This window comes from Physella acuta, unplaced genomic scaffold (assembly GCF_028476545.2).
Source record: "Physella acuta isolate Inbredline_101_S28 unplaced genomic scaffold, ASM2847654v3 ptg000511l, whole genome shotgun sequence".
Taxonomy (NCBI): Eukaryota; Metazoa; Mollusca; class Gastropoda; family Physidae; genus Physella; species Physella acuta.
In genome coordinates, this window is record NW_026732030.1 from 547,910 (window position 1) to 575,425 (window position 27,516).

Here is a 27,516-nt window from a genome sequence, read left to right on the forward strand (position 1 = left end):
CACATCACAACACTGATAGATTACGACTGATAGGGGGAGGGGGTAAACGTTCGCTTTCTTAGAATAAACTCTAAATAAGAACCAAAACAAAAAAATATTCTTGTAACTCTATTTTGGAGCAGGACAGACGGTAACGTGATGGAAAATCTGGCACTTTTTACCTCACGTTATCAGCGTGAGCAGAAGTTGCCAGGAGCAAGCCGTGTATATAAGCCAAAACCTGGTTCAGCGCTGGACTAGTTTGGTGTAGCACTGGTGAAAGGTGGTAGTGGTTCCTTAGATATTTTTAAAATGAATCTGTAGAGTTATCGTTCCTTCTGGGGAATTCTACTTATCTTCTGCGTTTTTTTTAAAGATTTTTAAATTAAGATCTCACAAGATTTAAAGTTGTTTTCTTTTAAAAATAAAAATTGTTTAATTATAAACTTATGTGGCTGTAATGATGATGGGATTAATTGGAGCGACATTTGCTGATAACTCTAGCAGCAGAAACTCTGTTCGAATGGAAGTGGAGAACCGATCAGCGATGAACAGCACGACGACCATCGGGCTCCAGACACACTCTCTGACCAACTCCTGGAGCACCGAGTTCGTCACCATACTCGTCATCGTCAACATCTTCGCCGACTTCTGCATCGTCGTCGGCAACTCCATGGTCCTGCTCGTCATCGTCCGGCACAAGAGGATGCGAACCAGGACGAACCTTTTCCTGGCGAACCTCGCAGTCGCCGACCTGCTGGTGGGGCTTGTCGTCGTCCCCTTCACCATCACCACCCTTATTGAGCAGACGTGGATCTTCGGCCACACCGTCTGCTTGATGAACGGCTGGATGAACAGCTTCTGCCTGATCGCGTCGTTCCATACGTTGATGTACATCAGCGTCCACAAGTACTTCTCTATCGTCAGCCCCCTGCGCGAGCCGCTGACCTTGAAGTACATCCTAGCCATGATGGCCGCCGCCTGGCTGTGGGCGGCCGTCTGCTCCAGCATGAACGTTTTGGGCTTGAGGGTAGAGTACAAGGTGGGCACGTCACAGTGCGGCCCGCGTTACCCCCACGACACGACGACGTACCTCATCCACGGCGTCATCCAGTGCACGTGTCTGGTGATTCCATTTTGGTGAGTAGCCCCCCCCCCCTGTGTCTGTGCAGGTTACTTGCTTGCCGTAAACAACATGTCAGTCTCTTCTTATAAGCTATAAATCTTACAGCACGTTATGTGTAAGTTAACGTAAACTAAAAAATGTGTTATTTTTTCACATTTCGTATAAGATAACGTAGGCCCTAAACTATGATTTCTAATTTCCCTTTTTGTATAAGATAACATAGGCCCTAAACAATTACTTCTAATGCACATTTTGTATAAGATAACGTAGGCGCTAAACTATGATTTCTAATGCACCTTTTGTGTAAAACAACGTAGACTTAAAAACGAATGACGCCCTATTGCACACGGGTATAGATTAGATCAGCTCTCCGTGTCGGTGCGTAGAACAGGATGCTAAGTGCAGTATGGACGTAGTTACGTGTGTTATCAGGGTTTTCAAGTATTGAAATACATTTTTTTATCTAACATTTAAACGTTTTACATTAATAACGTATGTATGATATATCTGAATGTATCTTTACACCTCCACCTCCTCCACTACAACTCGTAAAGCCTTACCTCATTAAATACCTGCTGTGATAACACTGACCAGTTTATTAAAACACGGGCTGTTAGGTCAAAATAAAATCACATCGATTATGTATATGGGGATATAGCTCAGTGGTAGAGCATTCGACTGCAGATCGAGAGGTCCCTGGTTCGAACCCGGGTGTCCTCTTTGATTTTTTTCCCTTTTTTTTATTGTTTTATTTTATTGTTATTTTGAAGCTGCATGTTATATCGAACATATTTTAGTTGTTGCTTTTATTTTACTTGTGTCATATAGGGTCTTTTAACTGGCTTAATTTGTTTAAACGTAAAGCTAATGTATACATTATTCCCCTTTTTCTAACCTTGTGTAATGATACCCATACACTTGTGAGAATAATTTCCTTTTAGAACCTCCTGATCTTCTAATTACTCCCCTTTACAACACATCCTAATCTTCAAATTACTCCCTTTTACGGCATCTTGATCTTCAAATTATCCCCCTTTACAACCTCCTGATCTTCAAATTACCCCTCTTTACAACCTCCTGATCTTCAAATTATCCCCCTTTACAACCTCCTGATCTTCAAATTACCCCCCTTTACAACCTCCTGATCTTCAAATGACCCCCTTTACAACCTCCTGGTCTTCAAATTACCCCCCTTTACAACCTCCTGATCTTCATATTACTCCCCTTTACAACCTCCTGATCTTCAAATTACCCCCCTTTACAACCTCCTGATCTTCAAATGACCCCCTTTACAACCTCCTGGTCTTCAAATTACCCCCCTTTACAACCTCCTGATCTTCATATCACTCCCCTTTACAACCTCCTGATCTTCAAATTACTCCCCTTTACAACATCCTGATCTTCAAATTATTCCCCTTTACAACCTCCTGATCTTCAAATTACTCCCCTTTACAGCATCCTGATGTTCTGCTACGTCCGGATCTTCTGGGAGATCAGGAAACTCTCCAAAAGACTGATCGACCACTCGTCAGCTGAGACACAGGCCATCATCGCCCAGGAGAAATCCGTGGCCATCACCATGTTGATCGTGCTGGCCATCTTCGTCATCATGGCCCTACCGTACCTGGTCTACGCCTCCTACACGACGGTGGTGAAAGACAAAACCCATTTCCCGAGCTTCATCAACCCGCTGGTAGGTGTCGTCTGTCTTTGGTAGTGTTGGTGTTGTGTCGTCTGTCTCTGGTAGGTTTGGTGTCGTCTGTCTGTGGTAGGTTTGGTGTTGTCTGTCTGTGGTAGGTTCGGTGTCGTCTGTCTGTGGTAGGTTTGGTGTCGTCTGTCTGTGGTAGGTTTGGTATCGTCTGTCTGTGGTAGGTTTGGTGTCGTCTGTCTGTGGTAGGTTTGGTGTCGTCTGTCTGTGGTAGGTTTGGTGTCGTCTGTCTGATCTAGGTTTTGTGTTGTATCGTGTCTGTGGTAGGTTGATGTCTTCTGCCTGTGGTAGGTTTGGTGTCGTCTGTGGTAGGTTTGGTGTCGTCTGTCTGTGGTAGGTTTGGTGTTGTGTCGTCTGTCTGTCATAGGTTTGGTGTCGTCTGTTGTAGGTTTGGTGTCGTCTGTCTGTGGTAGGTTTGGTGTTGTGTCGTCTGTCTGTCATAGGTTTGGTGTCGTCTGTTGTAGGTTTGGTGTCGTCTGTCTGTGGTAGGTTTGGTGTTGTGTCGTCTGTCTGTCATAGGTTTGGTGTCGTCTGTGGTAGGTTTGGTGTCGTCTGTCTGTGGTAGGTTTGGTGTCGTCTGTCTGATCTAGGTTTTGTGTTGTATCGTGTCTGTGGTAGGTTGATGTCTTCTGCCTGTGGTAGGTTTGGTGTTAAGTCTTCTGTCTGTAGTAGGTTTGGTGTTGTGTCGTCCTTGGTAGTTTTGTGTCGTCTGTTTGTGGTAGGTTTGGTGTTGTGTTGTCTGACAGTAGTAGATTTGGTGTTAACAAAAGTTAGCATTAAGCACAAAATCACAAAAAGCACATCGAATCTTAAAGTTTAAAGCTATGCATTACGAACCACGATGCGAATACGAATAAATTGTCAAAGTAATTTAGAGAAATATTTCTTTTTAAGAGTTCTTCGTATGCTTCATATTCTTCGCCAGACTAAAATAGACAGAGCAATATTCTCCACTGTGATAAGGTTTACATCTGACGTCACGTCATAGCAATGTGAAACTGTCTAAATATAGGCCTCGTCTAACGCTTTTAAAAATAAGAGTGAGCATCAACAACGGCACCCACTGTGTGTGAGAACAAACCCCATTGGTTTATTTGTTAAGCTAGATCAACATCCTGTAGGCCAAATTTTTGTCAATATTTGCCGTCAGAATGGTCGTAAAATATGTATTTAAATTTAAACTTGAAAGAAACGTTACATTTTAATAATCAATATTAAAAAATGTCCAAGTGTGGCGAACTTTTCTTACATTTTTATTTATTTATATTTATTTATATCAACTCGAAATTTTAATCTAAAGTTTGAATTTATTTAGAAAAAGTTTGGCTATTTTATTAAATGCTGGTTTTTAACTCCGCAGCTCCATTTTTGTTCAAATTTTTACCTGTAATTTTTTAAAATAAACTTTCAGTTCTAAACGTCAGCATGGACTATAATGTTGCACATTTGTTTACATTTCCATTTGAAAATGAGATAAATAAAAAACAAATTGTTTTTGCCTTTTATTACTTTCTCGTATATACGAAGTAGAGAGATAGTCTAGTAATCGTGCAAAAAAAATCGAGATTTTCGCAAATTTCATATATAAGTATTTTATCAAAATCGTAGATCCGTATAAACTTTTGAGCGATTTCCGATAACCGGAAGTGGTACTTTTTTTACTTTGAATTTTTCAAAAGCCTATTACATGAGTACTATTTCAGATAGATAAATGAAATTTCAGATGTAAGTAGAAGATCTAATTCTCTACCTTCTGTCAAATTTTGAGTAATTTCCGATTTCTCAAAAACTAATGTAAATTTATAAAGCACTAATAATATTCCGCACTATTATGCACATTTTATTTGGCGTTCACTGGTGTGAATTATTTTTCTACGAGATTTTTTTTTTTTAAAGTTTGAAGTATTTAAAATGTATTATAATTCATGTCTATATCCCGAGTTCCCATCCCCCTTTTTTTACTTTCTCGTATATACGAAGTATAGAGAAAGTATTGTAATCGTGCACAAAAATCACTTGAAATTTTAACAATTTTCACCGTATTACACCTCAGTCCTTCATCACATCCGAAGTATAGAGGACTTATTTTAATCGGGCAAAAATTATCAATCCAGATGTATCAAAATTAAGAGGTTTTGTGTGTAATCCAGTCTGAAAAACTGGGCTTTGCAACTCTGTCCGTATGTCTGTGTGTGTGTGTGTCTGTGTGTCTGTCCGTGTGTAAACACGATTACTTGAGTACCGTTACAGCTAGGTTGATGAAATTTCATATATAAGTAGTTTATCAAAATCGTAGATCCGTATCAACTTTTGAGCGATTTCCGAGAACCGGAAGTGGTACTTTTTCTACTTTGAATTTTTAAAAAGCCTATAACTTGAGTATTATTTCACATAGATAAATGAAATTTCACACATAAGTTAAAGATCTAATTCTCTACCTTCTGTTAAATTTTGAGTAATTTCCATTGACCGGAAGTAGTAATTTACGCTACTTCCGATTTCTCAAAAAACTAATGTAAATTTTTAAAGTACTAATAATATTGCGCACTATTAAACACTCTTTTATTTAGCGTTCACTTGGTGTGCAATTCATTTGTCTACGAGATTTTATTCTATTTTTAAAACTTTAAGTATTTAAAATTGATTAAAAATCATGTCTATAGCCCGAGTTCCCATCCCCTGTTGTTTTTTTTTAGAATATTCGAGAAAGTTTAGGGGAGATCACTCCCGGTTTATTATATAAAAATATTCGAGAAAGTTTAGGGGAGATCACTCCCGGTTTATTTTTAATTTTCATGACCAAACATATTTTTAAAAACATAAAATGAATCCAATCTTTAGAAAACTCATACAAAAACCACAAAATCAAGTTTTTAAAACCACATCTGTTTTAATAATACCGCATTGCTATAGAGTTTTCCCAGTGGATGCTATTGGGGATTATATAAATAAAAATTTTCTTTTTTTAGAATCTAAGAGTAAAAATTCTTGCTCTTCTTAATTCTTTTTTTTAATGTTCCAAGGGTTAGGCAATTATAAAAGACAGCCTAAAACGAAAAACACACAAAAATTGCATATAAAACATTATTTATTTCAACTTTTCTTTAACGACGCAAGCTGAACACACTATTTAATCGCGTTTAACCTCACACACACATGCGAACTAATTTTTTAAAGATTAAAGATGATTCGTAAACTCGAGAGAATCTAACGTTGGAGCGATAGACCAAGTCACTCTCAGATATTAGAAGATAATCTCAGATTTGACAACTAACCTGCGGTGTTAAATCAAGCATGTTAAACACATGCCAAGGTAAATGTTATATCAAATAATCTTAACCAGCACCGCACAGCCGAACCTTGGCTAAACAAAACTTTCAATCTAAACTAATCTTAACCAGCACCGCCACACCACACAGCCGAACCTTGGCTAAACAAAACTTTCAATCTAAACTAATCTTAACCAGCACAGCCGAACCTTGGCTAAACAAAACTATCAATCTAAACTAATCTTAACCAGCACCGCACAGCCGAACCTTGGCTAAACAAAACTATCAATCTAAACTAATCGTAACCAGCACGTGCAGTTGATATTAGGTTACACTAAACTTAACCAGTCTAAGGAACACATCTGGTCAAGCCACACTTAACCTAACCAATCTAAACTAAACTTAACCAGTCTAATGAACTGATCTGATCAAGCCACACTTAACCTAACCAATCTAAACTAAAGCAGCCCAAGGAACTGGACCTAGCCAACCCACATTAAACCTACCAATCTAATCTAAACTTAATCAGCCTAAGAAACTGGACCTAGCCAACCCACATTAAACCTACCAATCTAATCTAAACTTAATCAGCCTAAGAAACTGGACCTAGCCAACCCACATTAAACCTACCAATCTAAACTAAACTTAACCACCCTAAGAAGCTGAACCTAGCCAACCTACCTTAAACACAAACCAAACTAAACTTAACCAATCTAAACTAAACGAATCTAAACTTACTCTAAGTCTACGGACATTGATTTCTCGGAACTTTGCTATCACATGCCGTTAAGCTTATCAGCGAGAGTATAATTGTGTGGTGCCCACCTAGGGTGTATTCACCTGCTGCCCCCAGGTAAGACCTAGGTGTAACATTACTCAACCAAAAAAAAAACAACATTCGCTGCAGACTCAGATTTAGCCTGGGCCAAATAATTTTTTCTTCCAGTGTTTCCTACCTGATGGCTTGCTTCGATGCAGGGAGGGAGAAAAAATGTCAAGTTTTTTATAATAAAACACGTAAACCGCCAGCTCATTTTTAACAGCCTAGTCGACCTCACAGCATTATTTTTATGTTATTTACCTTATTTTTTTCTCTTTATCTCAAACAAAGTCTTTTTTATCTTTCTCCTTTAAGGAAATGATAGTCGGATGATTCAGTCAGTCGTAATTTTTGTAATGATCATGTTTTTTATAGTCCATCATGTTTGATAGATCATGTGTTTTATAGTCAGTCATGTTTGATAGATCAGCTGTTTTATAGTCAGTCATGTTTGATAGATCAGGTGTTTTATAGTCAGTCATGTTTGATAGATCAAGTGTTTTATAGTCAGTCATGTTTGATAGATCAAGTGTTTTATAGTCAGTCATCATGTTTGTTAGCCAAGTGTTTTATAGTCAGTCATGTTGTTTGATACATCAATTGTTTATATTCAGTCATCATGTTTGATAGATCAGGTGTTTTATAGTCAGTCATGTTTGATAGGTCAAGTGTTTTATAGTCAGTCATGTTTGATACATCACGTGTTTTATAGTCAGTCATGTTTGATAGATCTGGTGTTTTATAGTCAGTCATCTATGTTTGTTAGATCAGGTGTTTTATAGTCAGTCATCTATGAGTTTGTCCAATGATCAGATTTGTATCCTTGTGAGCAAGCAGATGTAATGTGGTATCCCCGCCTCTACAACCCAAAGGTCTAAATTTAAGTTAAATCGCAAAATTAAAACTAGTTATAGCAGTTAAGTAAAGTCGCGGCATCACCGTGAAAGTAACAGTGACGTTTGCTTGTGGAAGACATAATGCTGCCGTCTTTAATTACATCTCCCTGGCTATTAATTCGGCACACACGGTGCCAAGGCTAGTATATTTCAGGCAGACTCTGAGGTAAAAGTCCCCGGGAAAACACACGAAGCAACATGTCAGGCTGACGGACATGTTTATCTCTCCAGCAAAAAAAAAAAAAATCGCGAAAATAAAACAAGACTGCGAGAGCACATAGATCGAATGAGGAATTTTTTTTTTAATTTATCTCTCGAGCAAAAAAAAAAAAAATGTAAATAAGTTTTTTAAACTACCTCAATCGCGATTTGTGTACAGGAATTTTAAAAAATCTTCTTGGGATAACTTAGTCACTTGGATCAAACGATGAGATATTTTTTGTTTATTTCTCACAATTTTTGTTGGATGTGTGTGAAATACTTTCGTTGTTTATACAATATTTTATTTGTAAGAGTAAAAGGTTTTCAATGTTCAGTTATATTTGAGTTAGTTTGTTTGTTTATCCAATAATATTTTTTAAATGTGTGAACTGTTTTTGTATTTTAAATCCAATATTCTCCTATATCTATGTCACAAGTTATTGTTTATTTATCAAATGTTTATTTGATATGTGTGAAATAATATCTTTTATTTAAAAATGTTGTTGTACATGTGAAGAGAAAACTATATCAAATATTTTGTTGTGTACTATGTTTGTGTAATTGCTATTTTTTGTGTTTGTCTTTATGTGTATGCGTGCAGATGTCAATTACACATAGCGAAAGTAAAATTTAAAAAAAGGAGATTGATTCTCTCCCTAGCCAAATTGTGAGTACAAATTGTATTACCTTAACACTGGCAGGGGTTGTTGTTGTGTTCCACGGACTAGACTAGAAACTAAATATGTTTTGAGAATTAGAAAATAGAAGTTACGTACGTCACGGATAGGTGTGTTTTTACAATCCCGCATTTAATAACGATATTCTATTTTTGTGTAATATAAGGTGTACTCTTTATTAGGAAGGGATGGTAAAATGCGAGTGCACCGCTAGAAAGAAAAAAAACAACCTCTATCTTTCTCTTTCCCTCCTAAATTTCACCCCTACCCCCTCCCAATATACACTCACAAAGACGTACTGTCTGGGACAAATTTTATTTACTTTGCTCACTCGTGCATATCTGCTGCTAAAAAAACGTATGCAGATCTGGCGCCAATCTCTCGCCTGCCGGTTTCTGACGGTTCAGACTCAAGTACAGCAGGTCAATTGCTGGGAGTGACCTTTGACGTCATCGACCTCAAGATTATTGTGGAACTGAGGAGACTTTAAAAGAGTCAATGAAGCCGAGGTTTCTCTTCGTCCATCTCTCTCTCTCTCCCTCTCTCTCATTGATAACAGAAATGGGGAGGGGGTGGGGACAGTGTTTCTTCCAGACTTTTTTCGCCGGGTGGGGGTACTTGATATATTGGGGGGGGGGGGGGGGGGGGGGGACGGTCAACATTTTCCGGGGGGGGGGCGGACACTGGTAAAAGTATATGTTTTCTATATAAATTCCCCCCCCCCCCCACCCGAAGAGATGCCTGGAATAAACTCTGGGTGGTGATTGTTTATCTATTAAATCTTAAATTTCTTCTAACAACAATCTCTAATTATAAATTAGCACATGACAAGCCTCATTCTCAGTAGCGTCACGAGTCACGAGGATGGGGTGCGGACATCATTTAGGGGGTGACACCAAATCGAAGAAATCGTACAACTTACCGCCCAAACAATTTTTCATTCAGTAAAAACAATAAAATGGTAGAAGGTGGGGGTGACACCAAACCCTAAATGCTACATTATTGAGGGAGTGGGGTGACACCTTCAGTTACCACAGTGAGTGTCATCCGACCTGGTGACGTCACTGCTCACACAGCCACATGTCTGGAGCCTGGACCTTAGACAAAGTGTTCCATTCCATGTAACGGCATCACATCTGGACCAGTGTTTCTTCCAGACTTTTTTCTCCGGGGAAGGGGGGGGGGCACTTGATATTTTCGGGGGGGGGGGGGCGGTCAACATTTTCCGGGGGGTGCGGACACTGGTAAAAGTATATGTTTTCTATATAACCCTTCATTTCATGTTGTATCAATTTTGATACAAAGTGAAATAACCCCCATTGAATCTACACAAATGTTAAAATCTGAGTTTTTAATATGCCATACACTAGCTTGATCACTTTTGAGCCAAATTCATACCCGAAACAGACTATAGGTGTTTTTCGTCTCACACAATTCGAGTTTGATTCTGTTTTTTTACACTGGTCGGACAGCTGTGATCGAGGTGTTTTTGAGAAAATAATAAAAATTCACAGGCCGTGTTTTTCTTCTTGAAAAAAATATTCACCAATCTCAGGTGAGTAATTTTACCTAAAAATAAGTTGTTTGCATATTATTTCTTTATATTTGTGCTGATAATGTCCAATTACGGTATGTAACAGTTTTGATACACCATGCAACGGTATGACCATAGGGGGTGTGGCCCGGGTGTGGCACATCGCAATTATAACTTTATATTTCTGTGTTTTATGACTATATTTGTTCACAATCAGCATGCTATGTTTTTAAAATTGATAAAGGGTAAGTATACCAAGTTACAAAATCTGCAATCTAACTAATAATTCATACTTTCAATTTAAAAAATAATAAAAACAATCATCAACGAAGAAAGCGTAAACATTCTATTTTTAGGTGTGACATAAAAAACAGTCATAAATCTAGCCAAATGATTGGATTCTTACGCGGCACACATTTTCCCGCGCCTCGTTTTCACCAAACAAGAATATAATAAAATGGCATTATTACTTACAGCATGAAAAACATTGTTGTCAGCCTAATTATATTAAACAATTCTATTTTTATTTGATAGTAAAGATGTTATAAAAATTGGGTCTAATAAAAAAGTTATTGGATAACGCACCTGCTTTAGTTTATTCGACTTGAAACGCAAGCTAAGTAAGCGTGACTTTCTCTCGACGGCCTCGTTAAATACAAATAAAGAAATTAGGTCAAAAGTACATCTGGGAATTCTTAAATAACAGACTGAAATAGAAACGGATAGTTCCGATGTCTAAAATTAACGATGGCCTCGTTATTATTAGTTTTATCCCTCTACCGTTTAGTGAAAGCGAAACTGGTCGCCATTTTGAGTAAGCGCATGAGCCGTGAGATGCCACAAAAATGACAAACCCGGAAGCGTTGAACCGAACGGCCTAGTAGGCTTTTTGATGAGAATTACAGAATGATTTTTTTATTAAAAATGTATCAATAATAGCTAGAACACTAGTAAACTAAGCTAATTTAGCATATTTTAACTTTCTGTGCAAAGTCATTATTACTGAAAAAAATTCCAAAGTCAGGTCAGCCTGTGGCACCCTCCACTGAACGTGACAGAAGGAAAAAAAAACTTCACCCGTGACCTTCATTAAAACAGAATTTGCTTTTTTATTTTTTTTATTTTTGGTAAACATGTGCTTAATCTTACCCAATAAGTGATAAAAATTTGAAAATTAATTTTAATTACAGTTGTAAAGTAAGATAAACAGCTTAATAAACACATGCTTTCTTGAGGCCTCATTAGCTGGGACTACTGTATAGTGACTTTTCTGTAGTATAATAATTTGTTGATAGAACAATTCCTAACACATAGTAGATAGACTCTAGTCAACTGTTGGTTCTTACACTAGCTTAGGTTTGTTTTTCTTTCATATTTTTACAATAATAATATGTAAATTATAGAAGAAAAACAGTGTCAAAATCTGTAACAATAGTAACATAGTCAAGCTGTAGACTATTGTATACTAATTTTACTTAGATTTAGCACTTACTCAATACTATATATATACAGATGATCAGTGTGCTACTATAATAAGCCTATAATAAAGGGTGTACAGTGTAGTGCTGCTATTGAAGACCAAAAAAGTGTCATAATGTATAACAATAATAATATAGTATTAGACTGATATTTGCTAGCTGCTGCTTAGAATAACTTGCATATAATTCTCTAACCATACTAATTCATACACAGAGACAGTGTTTGGGTCTAATAAGCTTAGAAAGTAGTATAGTAATTATTATGGAAGAAAAATAGTAATAATATTAGGCATAGGCCTACATACTTAGTCTACTTATTATTTACTTCATACCGGTACGCAAACAGTAATAATTACTATAGGCAGTGGTGGTTTACTTTTGTTTTTAATAGTAATTAAAACTTAATTTATAAATCCATGAAGTTCATGAATGATTAGAGATTGTTTTAGTGCTGACATTGTTTTATTTATTTTTACAGGATATCTTTTTGTCTAGAGCGAGCGATAAATTTTGTCGCAAAACTGTTCTGAATGAAATAGATGATAGACTTCAAGGAGAATGTAAATGAAAGTGAAGTTGGTGTAATATTTGATTATTCATCTTATGAAGTTACAATCTAATAACTAGGCCTATAGTAAATATTGTACTTATTACTTGCAATTATTGTTTTTAAAAAAATGGCATAATAATATTTGATTGACATTCTTGCATATAGTATTTATACTTGCAAATAAAATCCTAATCCTCTAGTATATAAAAAGTAGCAGTGATACATTATTTATATTTAAATTATAATTTAATTTGTGCATGCATGAAGATAAAGTAAATAAATCTAGAAATAATATATAGTTTATTTTAGTAGTGAATTTTTTTTTTTTACAGGATGGGTAAAGATTCTCACAAAAGAATTCTGTCTGAAATAGAGACTGCATATTTCTTTGGTCACTAATGTCTAATTATTCATCTATTTATTTACCTGATGTTGAAGGTGTTACTGTAACTGAAATTGAACACTTAGAAAGTGATGTAGAGAGAATAAAGGGATTGGTTCGAAGCAAGTAAAGCGGTAGACTTTATTCTGATATACATTCATAAGCTGTAGGCCTACATTTATAAGATGTACATTCATAAGATGTAAGCAGATGCTAGTCCTGCAAAGTGGTTAACTAAAACACATGAATGTTTTCTATTATTTGTGAGGAATAGGAACTGACCAACATAGTTTTTAGAGCAAGGCCCTCCGGCTGTTCAAGATTATTTTATTTCACACCATGGATAAAGACTATCTTAGTATACTGGGTGAAAGGATTTTCTAGATCTACATTGCACAGAGGAATCCAGATAAAGCTTGAAGTCTTTGATATAGCAGAAATAAATCAATTCATTGGCTTCTAACAGTCATGTCTCTGGTTTCATTGCATAGGAAAAAGTTCTAATAATGGCCAAATATCAGCATTGTAGATATATTCTAATTTCTTTCATATCAACAAGTTTGAGTCATTAAAAACTACTTTGCATTTAAATCAATAACAATTTCAAATTTCTACTAGATAGAGGTCCTGCTGAGCAAAGTGATGCTGCTTATTGACTTACACAATAAAAAGATGCATGATTGCTAAGAAATATGACATAACTGGAAATAACAATTTTGTGAAAAAAATGTAAATTACTATCTTGTAAATGAATTTCTGATGCTCCAGATTTGGGATGAATAAGTGTTTTACTCAAATTAATAATTACTCAATAAATTTTCAATGATAAGTAAAAAATAATTTGTTGTCAATTTTAACAAATTTTTACCCACCGTTGCATACTGTATCAAATCTGAGACATACTGTTATTTTGCAAAATAAACATTATTTGATAAAATAATTCAATTTCCTCTTTATTTATGCTCTCTACACACCACAGCCCACCTTGTAAGATTTTTTTTTCTCAAAAAGCTTTCACAAAATTAATTCATGAAATGAAGGGATAAATTCCATTTTGTTCGGGGGGGGGTAGAGATGCCTGGAAGAAACTCTGATCTGGACGCTACAGGAACGAACTTTTTTTGTGTGTAACAGCGCTAGATCTTAATGCTGCATGCGTCTAGCATTAGACAAATAAACAGAGACGTAGTTATACATCTCCGCAAACTAGCGGGATTTCTATTCTAACGTCCAGTGGACAAATAAACATTGGAGAGTACACATGATTTGGCTTGACTTCATATAAATGTAGACAACCTGGATCTGTCCGACCTTGGCTTTCTGAATGCATTCTGGCAACATCATTTTTAACTATCTAATTTTCCGCTTTGTTGAAAGATTTTTCTAACGTTTCGAAACCCGGGGGGGGGGGGGGGGGGGCATTTTAAGGAAAGCCCAAAATCAGACCCAAAACAAAAAAAAAAATTTTTTTTGCACCATGATAGATTAATGGTTTTTTAAAAGAAAAAAAACAGAACTTCTATAGCAGTGATTGTTCTACAGTAGCTAACACACACTGTTGCATAGACAAAAAAAAAACTACATGAGTTGTGGTATGAAAGATAGGCAAATCTTCAAACCACTACTCTCCTCTTTAAATAGTATAATAGGGGTGCTCAAAAAGCTCACTAAGCAAATTAAAATGCAATTTCTTCTCTTAATTATTATTACTAAAAATTACACTGGTATAAAAAGTACACCCATTAATTAAGTACCTCTTTCCCCATTAATTAAGTACCTCTACCCCCATTAATTAAGTACCTCTACCCCCGCCAATTAAGTACCTCTACCCCCATGAATTGAATATCTCCCTCCCCATAAATTATGTACTTCTAACCACATTAATTAAGTACCTTTCTCTCCATTAATTAATTCTACCCCCATTAATTAAGTACCTCTCTCCCCGTTAATTAATTACCTCTACCCCCATGAATTGAGTATCTCTCTCCCCATTAATTAAGTACCTCTACCCCCATAAATGAGTATCTCTCTTCCCATTAATTAAGTACCTCTACCCCCCCCCCATTAATTAAGTATCTCTACCCCCTCCCATTAATTAAGTACATCTACCCCCACGAATTAAGTACCTCTACTCCCATTAATTAAGTATCTCTACCCCCACGAATTAAGTACCTCTACCCCCATTAATTAAGTACCTCTACCCCCATAAATTGCCTACCTCTCTCCCCAGGCCTACACCTTCCTGTACCTGAGCTCCATGTGTGACCCCATCATCTACGCCTTCAGGTCCCAGTCGTTCAGGGAAGGTTACAAGGAGATTTTGTGTCAGCCGGTCGATTACCCCGCAGCGGACTGTGAGTATTCGTTGGGTGAGAGGTGGGGGGTTAACTGTCAACTACATTATCTATTTTTATCTGGGGTAAGGGTGGAGGGGAAGTTATATAAAGTTCAAATTTCTAGTACTGCCATGAAATACCGTATATGAAATTAAATTGAAAAGACAAATGGTATTTTTTCGTATTTGGTGATATCCTGATATCAGGTTGTAAAAATGTGATAACCGATAGATCAGATTTCACATGCCGCCTTAGCTGATAAAAATAAAAACAATTTAATTTCCATTCCAAACACCTTTCCCTTTTCATCTTTATTCTTCAATATCCTATTATTATTTGCTGTTGTTGTTTTGTTTATTTTTATTTATTTTTTCATGGCTTATTATATAGCTTGATGTCTTCTTTCATGTTTGTGTAACAAGCTTGTGTGAATGCATAATAATTTTTTTTTAATTTCAGCCCCCCACGCGCTGAATAAAACCAAGAGATTCTCGACTCTGATCTCCGTCCTTCAACTGAAGCGAGGGACAAGCTCACAAAAACAAACGATGAAAAACGGAGACATCGTGGTCAAAAAGGGCGGCAAGATCGTGTGTATCAGGAGGGCAGCCGTCGAAAGAGAAGACACTCTCCAAAAAAATAGGTCACGGCTACCCTCCGGGGTCAACGTGAATCTCATTAGCGAGCGCATCACGGAACTGGATGAGGAGAAGTCTACCGGGAAATCCCTGACTGGTGCGGAATCAGAAGAAACGCTGGGTGAGGAAAGAGCAAGCATTCCAAAGTGCCAGAGCGAAGATTCGTTATCGCAGGCGTACGACAACTCTGTCGCTAGCTCCATGTCTAGTGATGTCCAAATTCAAGCAGAAGATGAACATGTTGACGACAACAAAATCAAAATGTCGTACCTGGAAAATCTAAAAATGTCTTCACCAAAGCACAAGCACACATTCAAACTATCGCCCCCTCTCAAGAAAGCAGACAAGAAACACATCTCCCCCGATGCTAACTCGACACCGGCCTTTAGTTCCCAAGCTCTAGTTGTGAGCCAGGAGCGTAGGTCTAGCATGTGCGATATTTGGATACGAGCTCAGTCGGTGGAATGTTTGGACGAGCCGGTGCAGATTTTTAGCAAATTCAGGAACACTGTACGAAATTTCGATCGGACCAAACACCAGTCTGAGCCGAAACCTCTGCTGGTGGCGAGATTAAAGAGCCCTATAAGGTACACTAAGTAACCTTCAAGCAGCCATTTGACTAGATCTGCTTCATCGGTGTACTGGATGATATAAACTGGTTTTGTGTAATAAATTATATAAACAAGTTTGGTCAGTTTGATGTACTGTGATATAAACTGGATTTGTAAACTAGGTAATATAAACTGGTTGGGAATATTGTTATTAATGTTATAAACTGGTTTGGTGTACTAAATAATATAAACCGGTTTGGAATCTGAAGATAGGAGCCCTCATTAAACTTGACATTGAACTTGTTGTAGGAGAGAGATCATAATGAAATAGAAGCGTAATGAAACTCCACACAAGAGCTCTGTGTTGAAGAAACCCAGCATCGCATGGTTGTTTTGTCATGGCTCTATCAAGTACAGTACAGCAACTGAACATAGAACACACAGCTTCATATGTGACCATACCACTGCTTTAGGGACACCTACTGACCAGTACACTAGGAACAACTGGACATAGATCACACAGCTCCACTTGTGGTCCTACCACTCCTTTAGGGGCACCTACTGACCAGTACACTAGGAACCACTGGACATAGATCACACAGCTCCACTTGTGGTCCTACCACTGCTTTAGGGGCACCTACTGACCAGTACACTAGGAACAACTGGACATAGATCAAACAGCTCCACTTGTGGTCCTACCACTCCTTTAGGGGCACCTACTGACCAGTACACTAGGAACAAATGGATATAGATCAAACAGCTCCACTTGTGGTCCTACCACTCCTTTAGGGCACCTACTGACCAGTACACTAGGAACAACTCGACATAGATCAAACAGCTTCACTTGTGGTCCTACCACTCCTTTAGGGGCATCTACTGACCAGTACACTAGGAACAACTGGACATAGATCAAACAGCTCCACTTGTGGTCCTACCACTCCTTTAGGGCACCTACTGACCAGTACACTAGGAACAACTGGACATAGATCAAACAGCTTCATTTGTGGTCCTACCACTCCTTTAGGGACACCTACTGACCAGTACACTATACTAACTGGACATAGATCAAACAGCTCCACTTGTGGTCCTACAACTCCTTTAGGGACACCTACTGACCAGTACACTATACTAACTGGACATAGATCAAACAGCTTCATTTGTGGTCCTACAACTCCTTTAGGGACACCTACTGACCAGTACACTAGGAACAACTGGACATAGATTACACAACTTCACTTGTGGTCCTAGCGCTTCTTTAAGTTTGCCTATGACAATTCAGACACCATTTGACATTAATGGTATCCATCATTTGGAAAGAAATTTCACTATTTTATTTATAGGACTTGAGTCACAAAGACCCAAGGTTACTTCCCTTAATGTAATGAATCCCCATCAGTTTTATGAATATTTGTAATAGATATCTAAATGTTGCCAATTTTCATCATGTTTTAAATATTAATTGCTATAATAAATGACATTCTGTGTATTTAAAAGAAAATTTCTTGTTGGTGTATTTCAAAACAATATATAATCATTCTTTTATTTAAAAACTAGCATTCATTGATCATATGTGGTACAGCTATAATTAACCATACCATTGAGTAGCACAGTGAAAAAAAAGCATTAATAAAGTTAAATGAATAAAATAACAAGGAAATAAAAAGCTTGTGGTATTGATTAAATGTTTATTTGTTGACTCTCAGATTTTAAAGCCTAAGACATGAGGTAAAAACTTGTTTTATTTCATGTTTTATACCCCTTACAAAAATATGTGACCTAGTCGAATTTTGTCTGACACATTTTCTTTTAAAAATACATACCATAGAATTGAGTAATTCTCTTTTAAATTACATTCTACAGGAATTTAAAACACATGATTAAAAGTATGATAGAACAATTTTGTTACAAGATGATTAGTGATTTTTTATTTAACTTATTAAATAAATTTTAAAACCCCTTTTAAAAACTAGATAAAAACAGAGAATAAATCATCCATACAAAAAAGATAATCCAATGTTGTTGCACTTACAACCTGACAAGCTACTAATAAGTCTGAATGTGCTGTAACTTTAAGAATAATTACTGACAGAATCCATGACTTCTGCAATACAGTTATGAGCATTTCAGACAACACAGTGTCGTCAGCAATTTTCAGGAAGTTCAATTGACAATAACATTCCCACATTCATAAACTGAACTTTTTCGACGTGCATGATGCATTCATTTGAGTGGACTAAACTTCCATCAAATACAAAATATTGTAGTGACACACTCAAGTTCTGAAGCATCACCATGGTGCATATAAATTCTTCCTAACCAGTGTACACTACACATTTTCACCTTCTATCTCTCTTTCCTTTATGTTCACGACTTCTTGATCTTTCTCTCTTTCTGTCCCTGCTTCTAGACCTATCCCTTGTATCATTCTTCCTGTCCCTGCTTCTAGACCTATCCCTAGCTTCATCCTTTCTGTCCCTACTTCTAGACCTATCCCTTGTATCATTCTTCCTGTCCCTGCTTCTAGACCTATCCCTAGCTTCATCCTTTCTGTCCCTACTTCTAGACCTATCCCTTGTATCATTCTTCCTGTCCCTGCTTCTAGACCTATCCCTAGCTTCATCCTTTCTGTCCCTACTTCTAGACCTATCCCTTGTATCATTCTTCCTGTCCCTGCTTCTAGACCTATCCCTTGTATCATCCTTTCTGTCCCTACTTCTAGACCTATCCCTAGCTTCATCCTTTCTATCCCTACTTCTAGATCGTTCTCTCCTATGTCTCTGTGGTTCCCTGCCAGAGGGCCCTGGCTTTGGCTCATCTCTTCTTGATTTCCTCCCCTGCTCCTCATCCTCAGAACTTGTAGACGTCTGCCTGTCTCTGTGACTTGCTTTGTGTGAACTGCCAGATAATTTTTTGGGGTTCGGTTTATCTGAAGAGAACAATAGGAAATTTACAATTCAGACATAACAATGGCACAAGTCAATTTTTTTTTAAGGATACTGACTAACAGCTTCTAAATCAATCTATGATGAAACTTGGGGAATGTGGGCAGGAATAGAAAAACCTGTTATAGTTTAAAGTGAAAATAAATGAAGTTTCTTTTCTTCTAAAAGCACTTTTTTAAAACCAAGATTTTTGCACTTTAGAAAAACGCTCTATTTTAGGGCAGCTCTGTTTACTAGACAAATTATTTTTATGTCTTATATACCAGCTATTTCACATAATATTATAACAATTAATTGCTTAAATACTTTGTTGGAGAAAGCAATATAGAAATTCATGCAAACAGATAAGTAGGTTCTTACCTTCAGATTCTGATGATGAACTATGATGATGTTTTGTCTTCTTTGACTTCTTACTTTTATGTTTGTTTTCACCTTTAGAGAATAAAAACAAACAAATAATATGAAATGACAGTTCTAGAGATTCAAAAGATTAACTACGAGGTAATGAGAAAATGTTTGTAGTCTAGATAAACATTGTTTTAGCTGGGCTATACAACATCAAACTGTCATATTTATTCAACTCGCTAGCTGACATATTCTAAGCGTGTGTGTCAACAAAACACCCTTATGAAATGTATATTTTCAGTAAAGATTAATTTGCCACACACAACCAAGGAAAATCTATTACAGGCTATTATTTTCAGCCATTTTTCTTGTGGGTAACAACCCCAGTTATTGTTGAGTTATTAAGCGAAGTAGAAGGTTTTCATCTAGATCCATGACGTCTTTGAATTTCAGAACAAATTAAAAAAATAATGTTGACTAGATCCTTTAGTTTTTAAAAGCACGACATGAGGCAAGAAAGAATTGATGAGAGATACCAATTTCTTTTACTTACTTTGTTTAACTTTTTTGCTTATTTCCCCTGACTTTGACTGTAACTTGTTCAGCTTTCTAAACATAATGAAAACAATAAAAATACAAAATATAAAGAATTGTGCAGTGCAACAAAACATGCAAGTTTTCAGTAGCATTGTTCTTTATCTACTAATAAAAATACAAGGCCAGTACAGTTTTAAAAGCTGAATAGTTAAAAAATACATTCGAATTTGAAATTGAATTGTTAACTCACTTGAGTAATTTCTTCTTCTGCTTTGGTGTAAGAGACTTGAGAAACTTCACTTCAGGGTCTTCATCATCTTCTTGAGATAAAATTTTGTGCTGCAAACAAAAGAATAAATGTTTTAATGTTTCATAAAAGTGTACAACCAAAAGCTTCAATAAATGCACTAGAAAGAAAAAAATGTAAGAGGTACTATATATAATTCATTTGACCAATTCTAAATGTAAACAGGTCTACAAATCGATAGATTCTTAAATAATGGTGTTGCCATAGGTTGTTCGTATATAATCCTACATGAGATAGTAAAACTAAGAACTTAAGAGTGACCCCCCCCCCTGCAGTTTACTGCAAATAAGACTTGCCATCAACAACACAATTAGCAACCAAAGAAAGAACCAGACAATGAGATAACAACATCTGAATTACCTGCTCTCCAGGCTGTGACTCCATCATTTTACTGAGAACACTGTTCTTCAGGGTAAATCCATCTTCTCTCAAACCATCCAACAGGCTCAAGTTGCTGGATTTGGCTGGGGATTAGTAGTCAAAATTGTAATAAGACAGTTTAAATTTTAACTGAAAACAATTGACAGAAGAAACTTGAATTAGTGATACACAGACAAAAAAATCCTAATGTTCCTTTGAACTGAGCCTAAACAGATCAAGAAGTCACTAGAACAGTTGTTGAAACTTTAAGAGCACGATAATATATAAAACAAGGCTATACCAAATGCGTGCACAAGACCTAGAGAAAAACACTAGGATAATGGACACAAACCCAGAAAACTGATGTATGCAATGCACTAGTAAGTGACCAAAGCTCCAAAAAAGGCTAAGTTACATGAATAGAATTATTGACTGTTAAAAAGTCTAAAACAAAAAAATCAGTCAAAATTAACAGAATGATTATATGAGCTGTTAAAAGAATTTATTAACAACAATACACTACTTACGCAGTTCTGGCTCAGCTGTTAAATTTTTCCCATAAAGAGGACAAATTTTATCCGTGTTCACATGTCCCCATTGTCTACACTTAATACAGCGCACATTTCTTACTTCAATACCAAAAGGCTGATCTCGAATGGTGTCATCATCTTTGGCATAGCTGTTAACAAAAGAAATATACTGATAAAAATTAAGTGATAATATGATGTGCCTTGAAATCAGACTCCTTGTGCCTACCCAGCTCTGATGTGTACTTGACTCAAGTTATGGAACATTAAGGTAGTAAGTATAATTACTCAGCTTACTGTTCATGGTTTTATATGTCAGCACCACACCCCCCCCCCCCTTATAAACCATTCGATCAGTAAGTTTGAAATGATAACTATTAGTAAAAAATATAGCATACATGCAGCTATTACTGCACAATACAGAAATATAGGTCTATTAGAAAAAAAATGTATTTTAAAATTCTGACAATATCATCAGTTATAAAGAAGATAAAGTCGATGCTCTAAAAATGAGTAATAAACAACATTTTTTTAACTAATGAAAACAACAAATGGAACTTACGCCTCTCTGGGAGCATTATATTTTCTCTGCCACTCAAATTTAACTTCCTGTTGCAAGCCCTCTGATTCCTGGAAAGTAAAATCAATCTCAAAAAAATCAACAGAAGCCAGTGGGAAACTGCTATAAGATTAAAATCAATCATTATAAATTTGTCTTTCTACATCAACAAAATGTTAAGATGAACATAGGAAGACAAATTTATAATTTAAAATTTAGTAATAATTGAGCTTGTAAATAATTTTAAGGTAATTTTTAAACCAGACAACTTATGTTAAATAAAGACAACATAATGACTACTAAGAGTGACTTACTTCCTTTTTCTTTAGGCCTGGTGGAGCGTCATATAGGAAACTCAACCCTAATTTAGCCTTCTCATCACCTAGCAGGGCTCTGTAAATAAATGTTACTTGTAATTTTAAAAATGTCTAAGTTTCTCTGTTGAAAAGTAACAATGTCAGTTAATCAAAGTAAGTCAAAAGATAAAATAAAAATGATACATATAAGCATTGGTCATGATTATTAAAGATTCTGTACATTCATACCTATTGCTAAGAACTTCTTGCTCTTTCTGATACTGTGCAAGCAATTCTTCTTGTTGTTTTTTTTCAAAAGCTGTCTTCTGCTCTGCCATCCATTTCTAGCAAATAAAGTTAGTAAAATTTTATTTGAAGAGCCGACCACACAGCTTAAAAATGAAATGATTTATGAAAAATAATATTAAATACGAAAATGCATTGTGATAAAATTGCACAACAAAAAGCATAGTCCTATTCAGTCAGTTTTAAATAAATTAAATAGCGCCTAATGACGTAGTTATTTATATCACATAGGCCAATTAGTTAATAATTTTTCCACCTGCGTTTCCAGTAGTTTTTTCACTTAGCATCACATTTGCTCTCTTCTTTTAACTTTCTTGTATAAAAAGTAAATAGTAAGTACTGTAATCGTGCAAAAAATCAGAGATTTTGACAAATCTTGATGATTTACATTTACACCTCATGTATGTCTATCTCAGTGTTTGTGAACATGATAACTTAAGTACCGTTTCAATTAACATGACAAATTGGCAGAAAGCCATAATGCTTTATCAGGAATAAAAATTGTAGGTTTCTACTTCACAGCATGTATTTTGATATCAATTTAGTGAAATCCATTTCAATTTGTAAAAAGATATGTTTTATTTTGCGGTAGATTTTTTTTTTTAGCGTTTTTCTGTTGTAGAGAATCGATATTCGCTCTATGCACGCACATGTTGTAAAACTAGACTTATCATTAAAACAAAAGAACTTTGAGTAAACTTTTGACTGAAAGCCATTTGTTATAATATAAATCAAAATTAATTGATAATGTAATTATTTCAAAGTAAAAATTTTGACACTTATGCGGCGTTTCATTTGATTACTTATGTTGGTGTTCAATGAAACAGCCCCCACACATCTATCCCTCGACCATTTAAATATATGTTGTTATTTCTGCAAGCTTGCTGTCTTGAAACTTTCGGCCCATTAAAAATTTATTAAGCTCCCACCGTATAGAGCTAGACTACCCATATTAAGTTCCAAAAGAAGCTTGGTGAAAACGGGATGGCCGTCCGATTTTAAAGCTGCTCTGCGCTTTATAAAAAGCACAATAAACGATAAGATGACACTTATATTAAAGTAAATTATAGTTCTGAATCATGATACATTACAAGTGATATTCAAAAATTAAGAGCCAGACAGTCAACATGATATTTTATTTTAAGTCCAAGAAAAAAAATGTCATCAAACATAACTAAATTTTCGTGCAGTTTCGCGAAATTGAATTAAAGTATTTACGTCACCTTACAAAGCGCGATAGCCTACTGGTGCTCTAGCGCGGACCCATGCTAATGGCCGTATTCCTAACGCCCCGCATTAGACGCGGCTTATTCGTCGGTATGTATTTGGTGGCGAGCCTTTTGACGGGGTTGTGTTGAGGCCATTTTGCCAAACGTCTCAAACTAGCAGGCTTGCAACATTTATGATGATTCGTTTTGAGCAAGGTACACGTATAGGCCTACTTATGCTTATTTATCGTTATTTTGATTGAACAAAGCATTATAGAGGTTCTCCATCAATCACCTAGGTATTTTTCCCCGTTCACCTCCTTTCATGAGACCGACACGTCATAATTTGCGGAGCCGCGTAGCAAACCATATGCGACATCATTTATGGACAACCCCATATCACTCATTTGGTCACTTGATATTGACATTTTGACAACAAAGGATAACCAGAATGTGTCTGACAGATGGAGACTTGCGATCGACTAAAATGACAACACGCACTTAGGGGTCATCCATAAATGACGTCACGCTTTTTTTGATGATTTTTACGGATGACCCCTTAAGGAGTGGAGTGGCTGATTGTTTTAGATGATGTTTTACAAGGGAAGCTGATGGTTAATACATTCTGTCTCTCTGTATATATAAATGATGACAAACATTTATTGTTGTCAAAATTATGGCTAGAGATCTTAGATAATGCAGAGCGAAGCCAAATTTTTTACATTATGACTTGTTGTGACATTGAGAACAAAAATATGATGGAGGTTGGGGTTTAATTAAGGTAAAGAGAAGTAAAAAAAATTGCCATAAGTTACAATAGAATCACTAATTGATGAAAAGAAAAACCTGAATTGAAAATAGTGAACATTCAAACAATAAGAAAAAACTCAAACTATATAGTAATGATCAAATAAACATTAGTACAAAAAAAACGTGATTTTGTACATGGATACAAGTTGCATCTCACAATACTTCTAGAATTAATAAAGCTGTTTGTTAGGAAATTAAGTTTTTAAAGTAAATTAAAGGGCAGAATTTTAAAAAATAATGCTTTGTAGGACGGACTATACCACAAGACAATCATATTTAAATACATTTTCATACGAATAGAAATGAAAGGAAGCTACTCTAAATAACATTTTCTTAAGATGGCTGCTGTTTTTAATAGCAAATTTTCAATCTCAAACAGGGTTGATAAAAATCAATTTCAGGATATTTAAATTGATTTAACCATAAATGGCATAAATGAAATGGTGATCTATTAGGCCTATTCAATTATCGGTAAAACCTTAGTTTAGCGTCGGTTATTATTCCGGAATCGTATAGCAGTAAAAAACAGTAAAACAATGCCAAAGTCTGTCACACACTTCCGGAATTCACCGGAAGTACTGTAGTAAACCATACTTTATTTGGCGTCATCTTTTATTTTTATACAGAATGTTTAAAATTTGGATAGATTTATTTTTGTAATCATTTTTACATTTTTTAATCATTTTTACTATTTTCGTAATCTACATTTTTTTACTTGGCCTAGCAGCTAGATAACTAGCTAGATCTAGATCTAATTAATTAATGGTCGCAAATCCGTTGCAAGCAAAAAACATTAAATTATTACATTTGACTTCATTATTTATATTTATATATGTTTTTTTTTTATTTTTAGATCTACTTATTTAAATCTACGGATGATATTTATTCTTGTTTCCTTTTGTCGATTAAACTTAAAAAATTAAAACATTAATTTACTACAATCGACTTTCAATTGATTTATATTTCAATGGTCAAATAAACCATGGTTTACCGTAACTCTAGTTACCGAAACTCAACAAACATTACCTGATAATTTCCGACGCTAAACTAAGGTTTTACCCAATTATCTATAATATTTTATCAAAATATACAAAAATATAGGCCTAGGCCTACTCATATTTAATAACATATTGTCATATTCATTGATTCATTATCTCCCACATTAAAGTGACATTAGGCCTACTAGTTTTCGCCGAATTTACGACGCTAAACTAAGGTTTTAGCAAGTTTTTAATAAAATTTTAACTTTTATTATTTTTATGGTCCTAAATCTAAAAAAGCACATTTTTATTCCATGTCAACAACGTTATATATATATATGCTTACGGAAGAATTTTCGTCAACTCACTGGCCCTGGTGTCCATTACTGAACTCAACTGAACTGCATTTGACTTAGATTCAGACTTAACTTAGATTTTAGAATAGATAATAGATTACTTAGTAACTTACCCGTTTGATATTATCTTTACTGGCAGGATGAAAGAACTTCTTTGTCATATAATTATTAAATCCTTTACCCATGGTTGAGTTTTTTAAGGGACTTCAATAAATTAAAAAAACGTCGTACTGACGTCCTGAACGCTTTGGTTTTCAAGCTACTGGGCTAAGATCTAAATAGTAAATTTTGATGTTCCGCTAAGTACCGCAACATACCACACCTAACGCGGAAGTAGAGGTTGAAAGTAAAAAGGGGCAAGTAATTACTTCTGAGCTGATAAAATGCGCTTATCAACTAACTTGGGCCTTTTTGTCTATTCCTATGACTTTCAAAAACTTAGTACATTTGTATGTTTTACGCATAAACACATAGATCTATATAATATAATGTTTCTGCAACCATTATCTTATATGCAGATTTTTTTTTTAAATTAAGAAATTAGGCCCTTTAGGTCTTTAAGTATTCCTGTTGAAGCACACCACAGTCGTTTTTACTTTCTCTTATACAGAGTATAGAGGAAGTATTGTAATCGTGCACAAAAATCAAATGGAATTTTGACAGTTTTCATCGTTTTACACCGAAGTACTTCATCATATACGGAGTATAGGGGAATAATTTTAATCGGGCAAAAATAATAAATGCAGATTTATAAAAATTTCAGCCATCTATAATGTGTAATCGAGTTGGAAAAACTTGGCTTTGCAATTCTGTCTGAATGTCTGTGTGTATGTGTCTGTAAACACAATAACTTGAGTCAGTGGCGTTGCGAGGTCGGGTGTCACCCGGTGCGGCACTTAATGGTGTCACCGCCCCCCCCCAGAAGCGTAGCGACTCTTCCCGGAGACAAACTTTCAATTTTCGATTTGCACCCCCCCCCCCCCTCGAACTTTCGATTCGCACCCCCCCCCCCCCCCTCAAACTTTCGATTTGCACCCCCTTCAAATTTTTCTCTATATATTTTACTATTTTTGGCCTTGGGGTCACCCTCATAAATGGTGTCACCCGGTGCGGTTCGCCCCCGCCCCCCCCCCCCATCGCTACGCCTCTGACTTGAGTACCGTTACAGCTAGGTTGATGAAATTTCATATACAAGTTCAAGTATTATATCGAATTTGTAGTTCTGTATCAACTTTTCAGGGATTTCCGGTAAACGGAAGTGGAACTTATTATACTTTTGGTTTTTTAAAAGCCTATAACTTGACTACTTTTTCAGATAGATAAACGAAATTTCAAAAAATAAGTACAATATCTAATTCTGTGCCTTCTGTCAAATTTTGAGTAATTTTTTAAAGGTAACATGCAAAGTAATGTTATCACTGAGTTTCTGAGTGAGTCTATTGTTAAGTTACCATTAGATATGGCAAAACGAGTAGCAACCGGGTAGACAATTGATTTAATACGCTCTAAAGCATGGGTCCAAAAAAATATATCACGGATAAATTGCTAAATAGTTATAGTACTAATGGTGCCTTAACCGTCCCTACTTCCTGTTATTAATTTTTTTTTTAATTGAGCTATTATCATCTGCTGTGTAGAATTAGAATAGAACACTATACTGGCAGCATCAGTACAGTATAACTCAATCTAGACAAACAAATTATTTTTAAATTTTAAAATTCGAGGTTGTCCGTACATAATACTATCAGAGTTTATTTCAGTTTGCTTAACCCGGCTCTCAAAAAATTTTAAATGATCCCCTCCTACCTCCCACTGTGAAGTCAATAATGTTAAACATT

At 35.9% G+C, this 27,516-nt stretch overlaps 2 protein-coding genes and 1 non-coding gene across 4 annotated transcripts; 2 read left to right on the plus strand and 1 right to left on the minus strand.

Annotated features, from left to right (window-relative positions):
- Nucleotides 1-321: 321 nt before the first annotated feature.
- On the plus strand, nt 322-17,726 carry LOC131944824 (histamine H2 receptor). The gene is made up of 4 exons (XM_059305652.1): nt 322-1,119; nt 2,561-2,798; nt 14,851-14,974; nt 15,416-17,726. The coding sequence occupies exons 1-4, from the start codon at nt 440-442 to the stop codon at nt 16,192-16,194; spliced, it is 1,821 nt and encodes a 606-aa protein (XP_059161635.1). The 5' UTR covers nt 322-439; the 3' UTR covers nt 16,195-17,726.
- Nucleotides 1,754-1,825, plus strand: Trnac-gca (transfer RNA cysteine (anticodon GCA)). The gene has a single exon. It is a non-coding gene; the product is annotated as a tRNA-Cys (tRNA).
- A 90-nt stretch (nt 17,727-17,816) lies between the features above and the next one.
- Nucleotides 17,817-26,002, minus strand: LOC131944829 (corepressor interacting with RBPJ 1). Of its 2 annotated transcripts, none has more exons than XM_059305664.1 (10): nt 25,792-26,002; nt 22,268-22,362; nt 22,037-22,115; nt 21,726-21,811; nt 21,164-21,315; nt 20,637-20,740; nt 20,220-20,308; nt 19,986-20,041; nt 19,448-19,519; nt 17,817-19,071 (listed from the first exon to the last, which is right to left on the minus strand). In XM_059305664.1, exons 1-10 carry the CDS (start codon nt 25,861-25,863, stop codon nt 18,482-18,484), a joined length of 1,395 nt encoding a protein of 464 aa, XP_059161647.1. In that variant the 5' UTR covers nt 25,864-26,002; the 3' UTR covers nt 17,817-18,481. The 2 variants fall into 2 exon arrangements, with proteins under 2 accessions (XP_059161647.1, XP_059161648.1); XM_059305665.1 differs by having other exon boundaries at nt 17,819-19,071; nt 21,726-21,793.
- Between the last annotated feature and the right edge of the window lie 1,514 nt (nt 26,003-27,516).

Excerpts from the sequence above, each read along its gene's own strand:
- LOC131944824 (XM_059305652.1), top strand. The coding sequence starts at position 440 with ATGATGATGGGATTAATTGGAGCGACATTTGCTGATAACTCTAGCAGC. Across the intron at positions 1,120-2,560 it reads TGTCTGGTGATTCCATTTTG|CATCCTGATGTTCTGCTACG; the intron begins GTGAGTAGCCCC and ends TCCCCTTTACAG. Across the intron at positions 14,975-15,415 it reads CGATTACCCCGCAGCGGACT|CCCCCCACGCGCTGAATAAA; the intron begins GTGAGTATTCGT and ends TTTTAATTTCAG.
- LOC131944829 (XM_059305664.1), bottom strand. The coding sequence starts at position 25,863 with ATGGGTAAAGGATTTAATAATTATATGACAAAGAAGTTCTTTCATCCT. Across the intron at positions 20,741-21,163 it reads AACAGCTGAGCCAGAACTGC|CCAAATCCAGCAACTTGAGC; the intron begins GTAAGTAGTGTA and ends ACTAATCCCCAG. Across the intron at positions 20,309-20,636 it reads AGTCACAGCCTGGAGAGCAG|CACAAAATTTTATCTCAAGA; the intron begins GTAATTCAGATG and ends TTTTGTTTGCAG.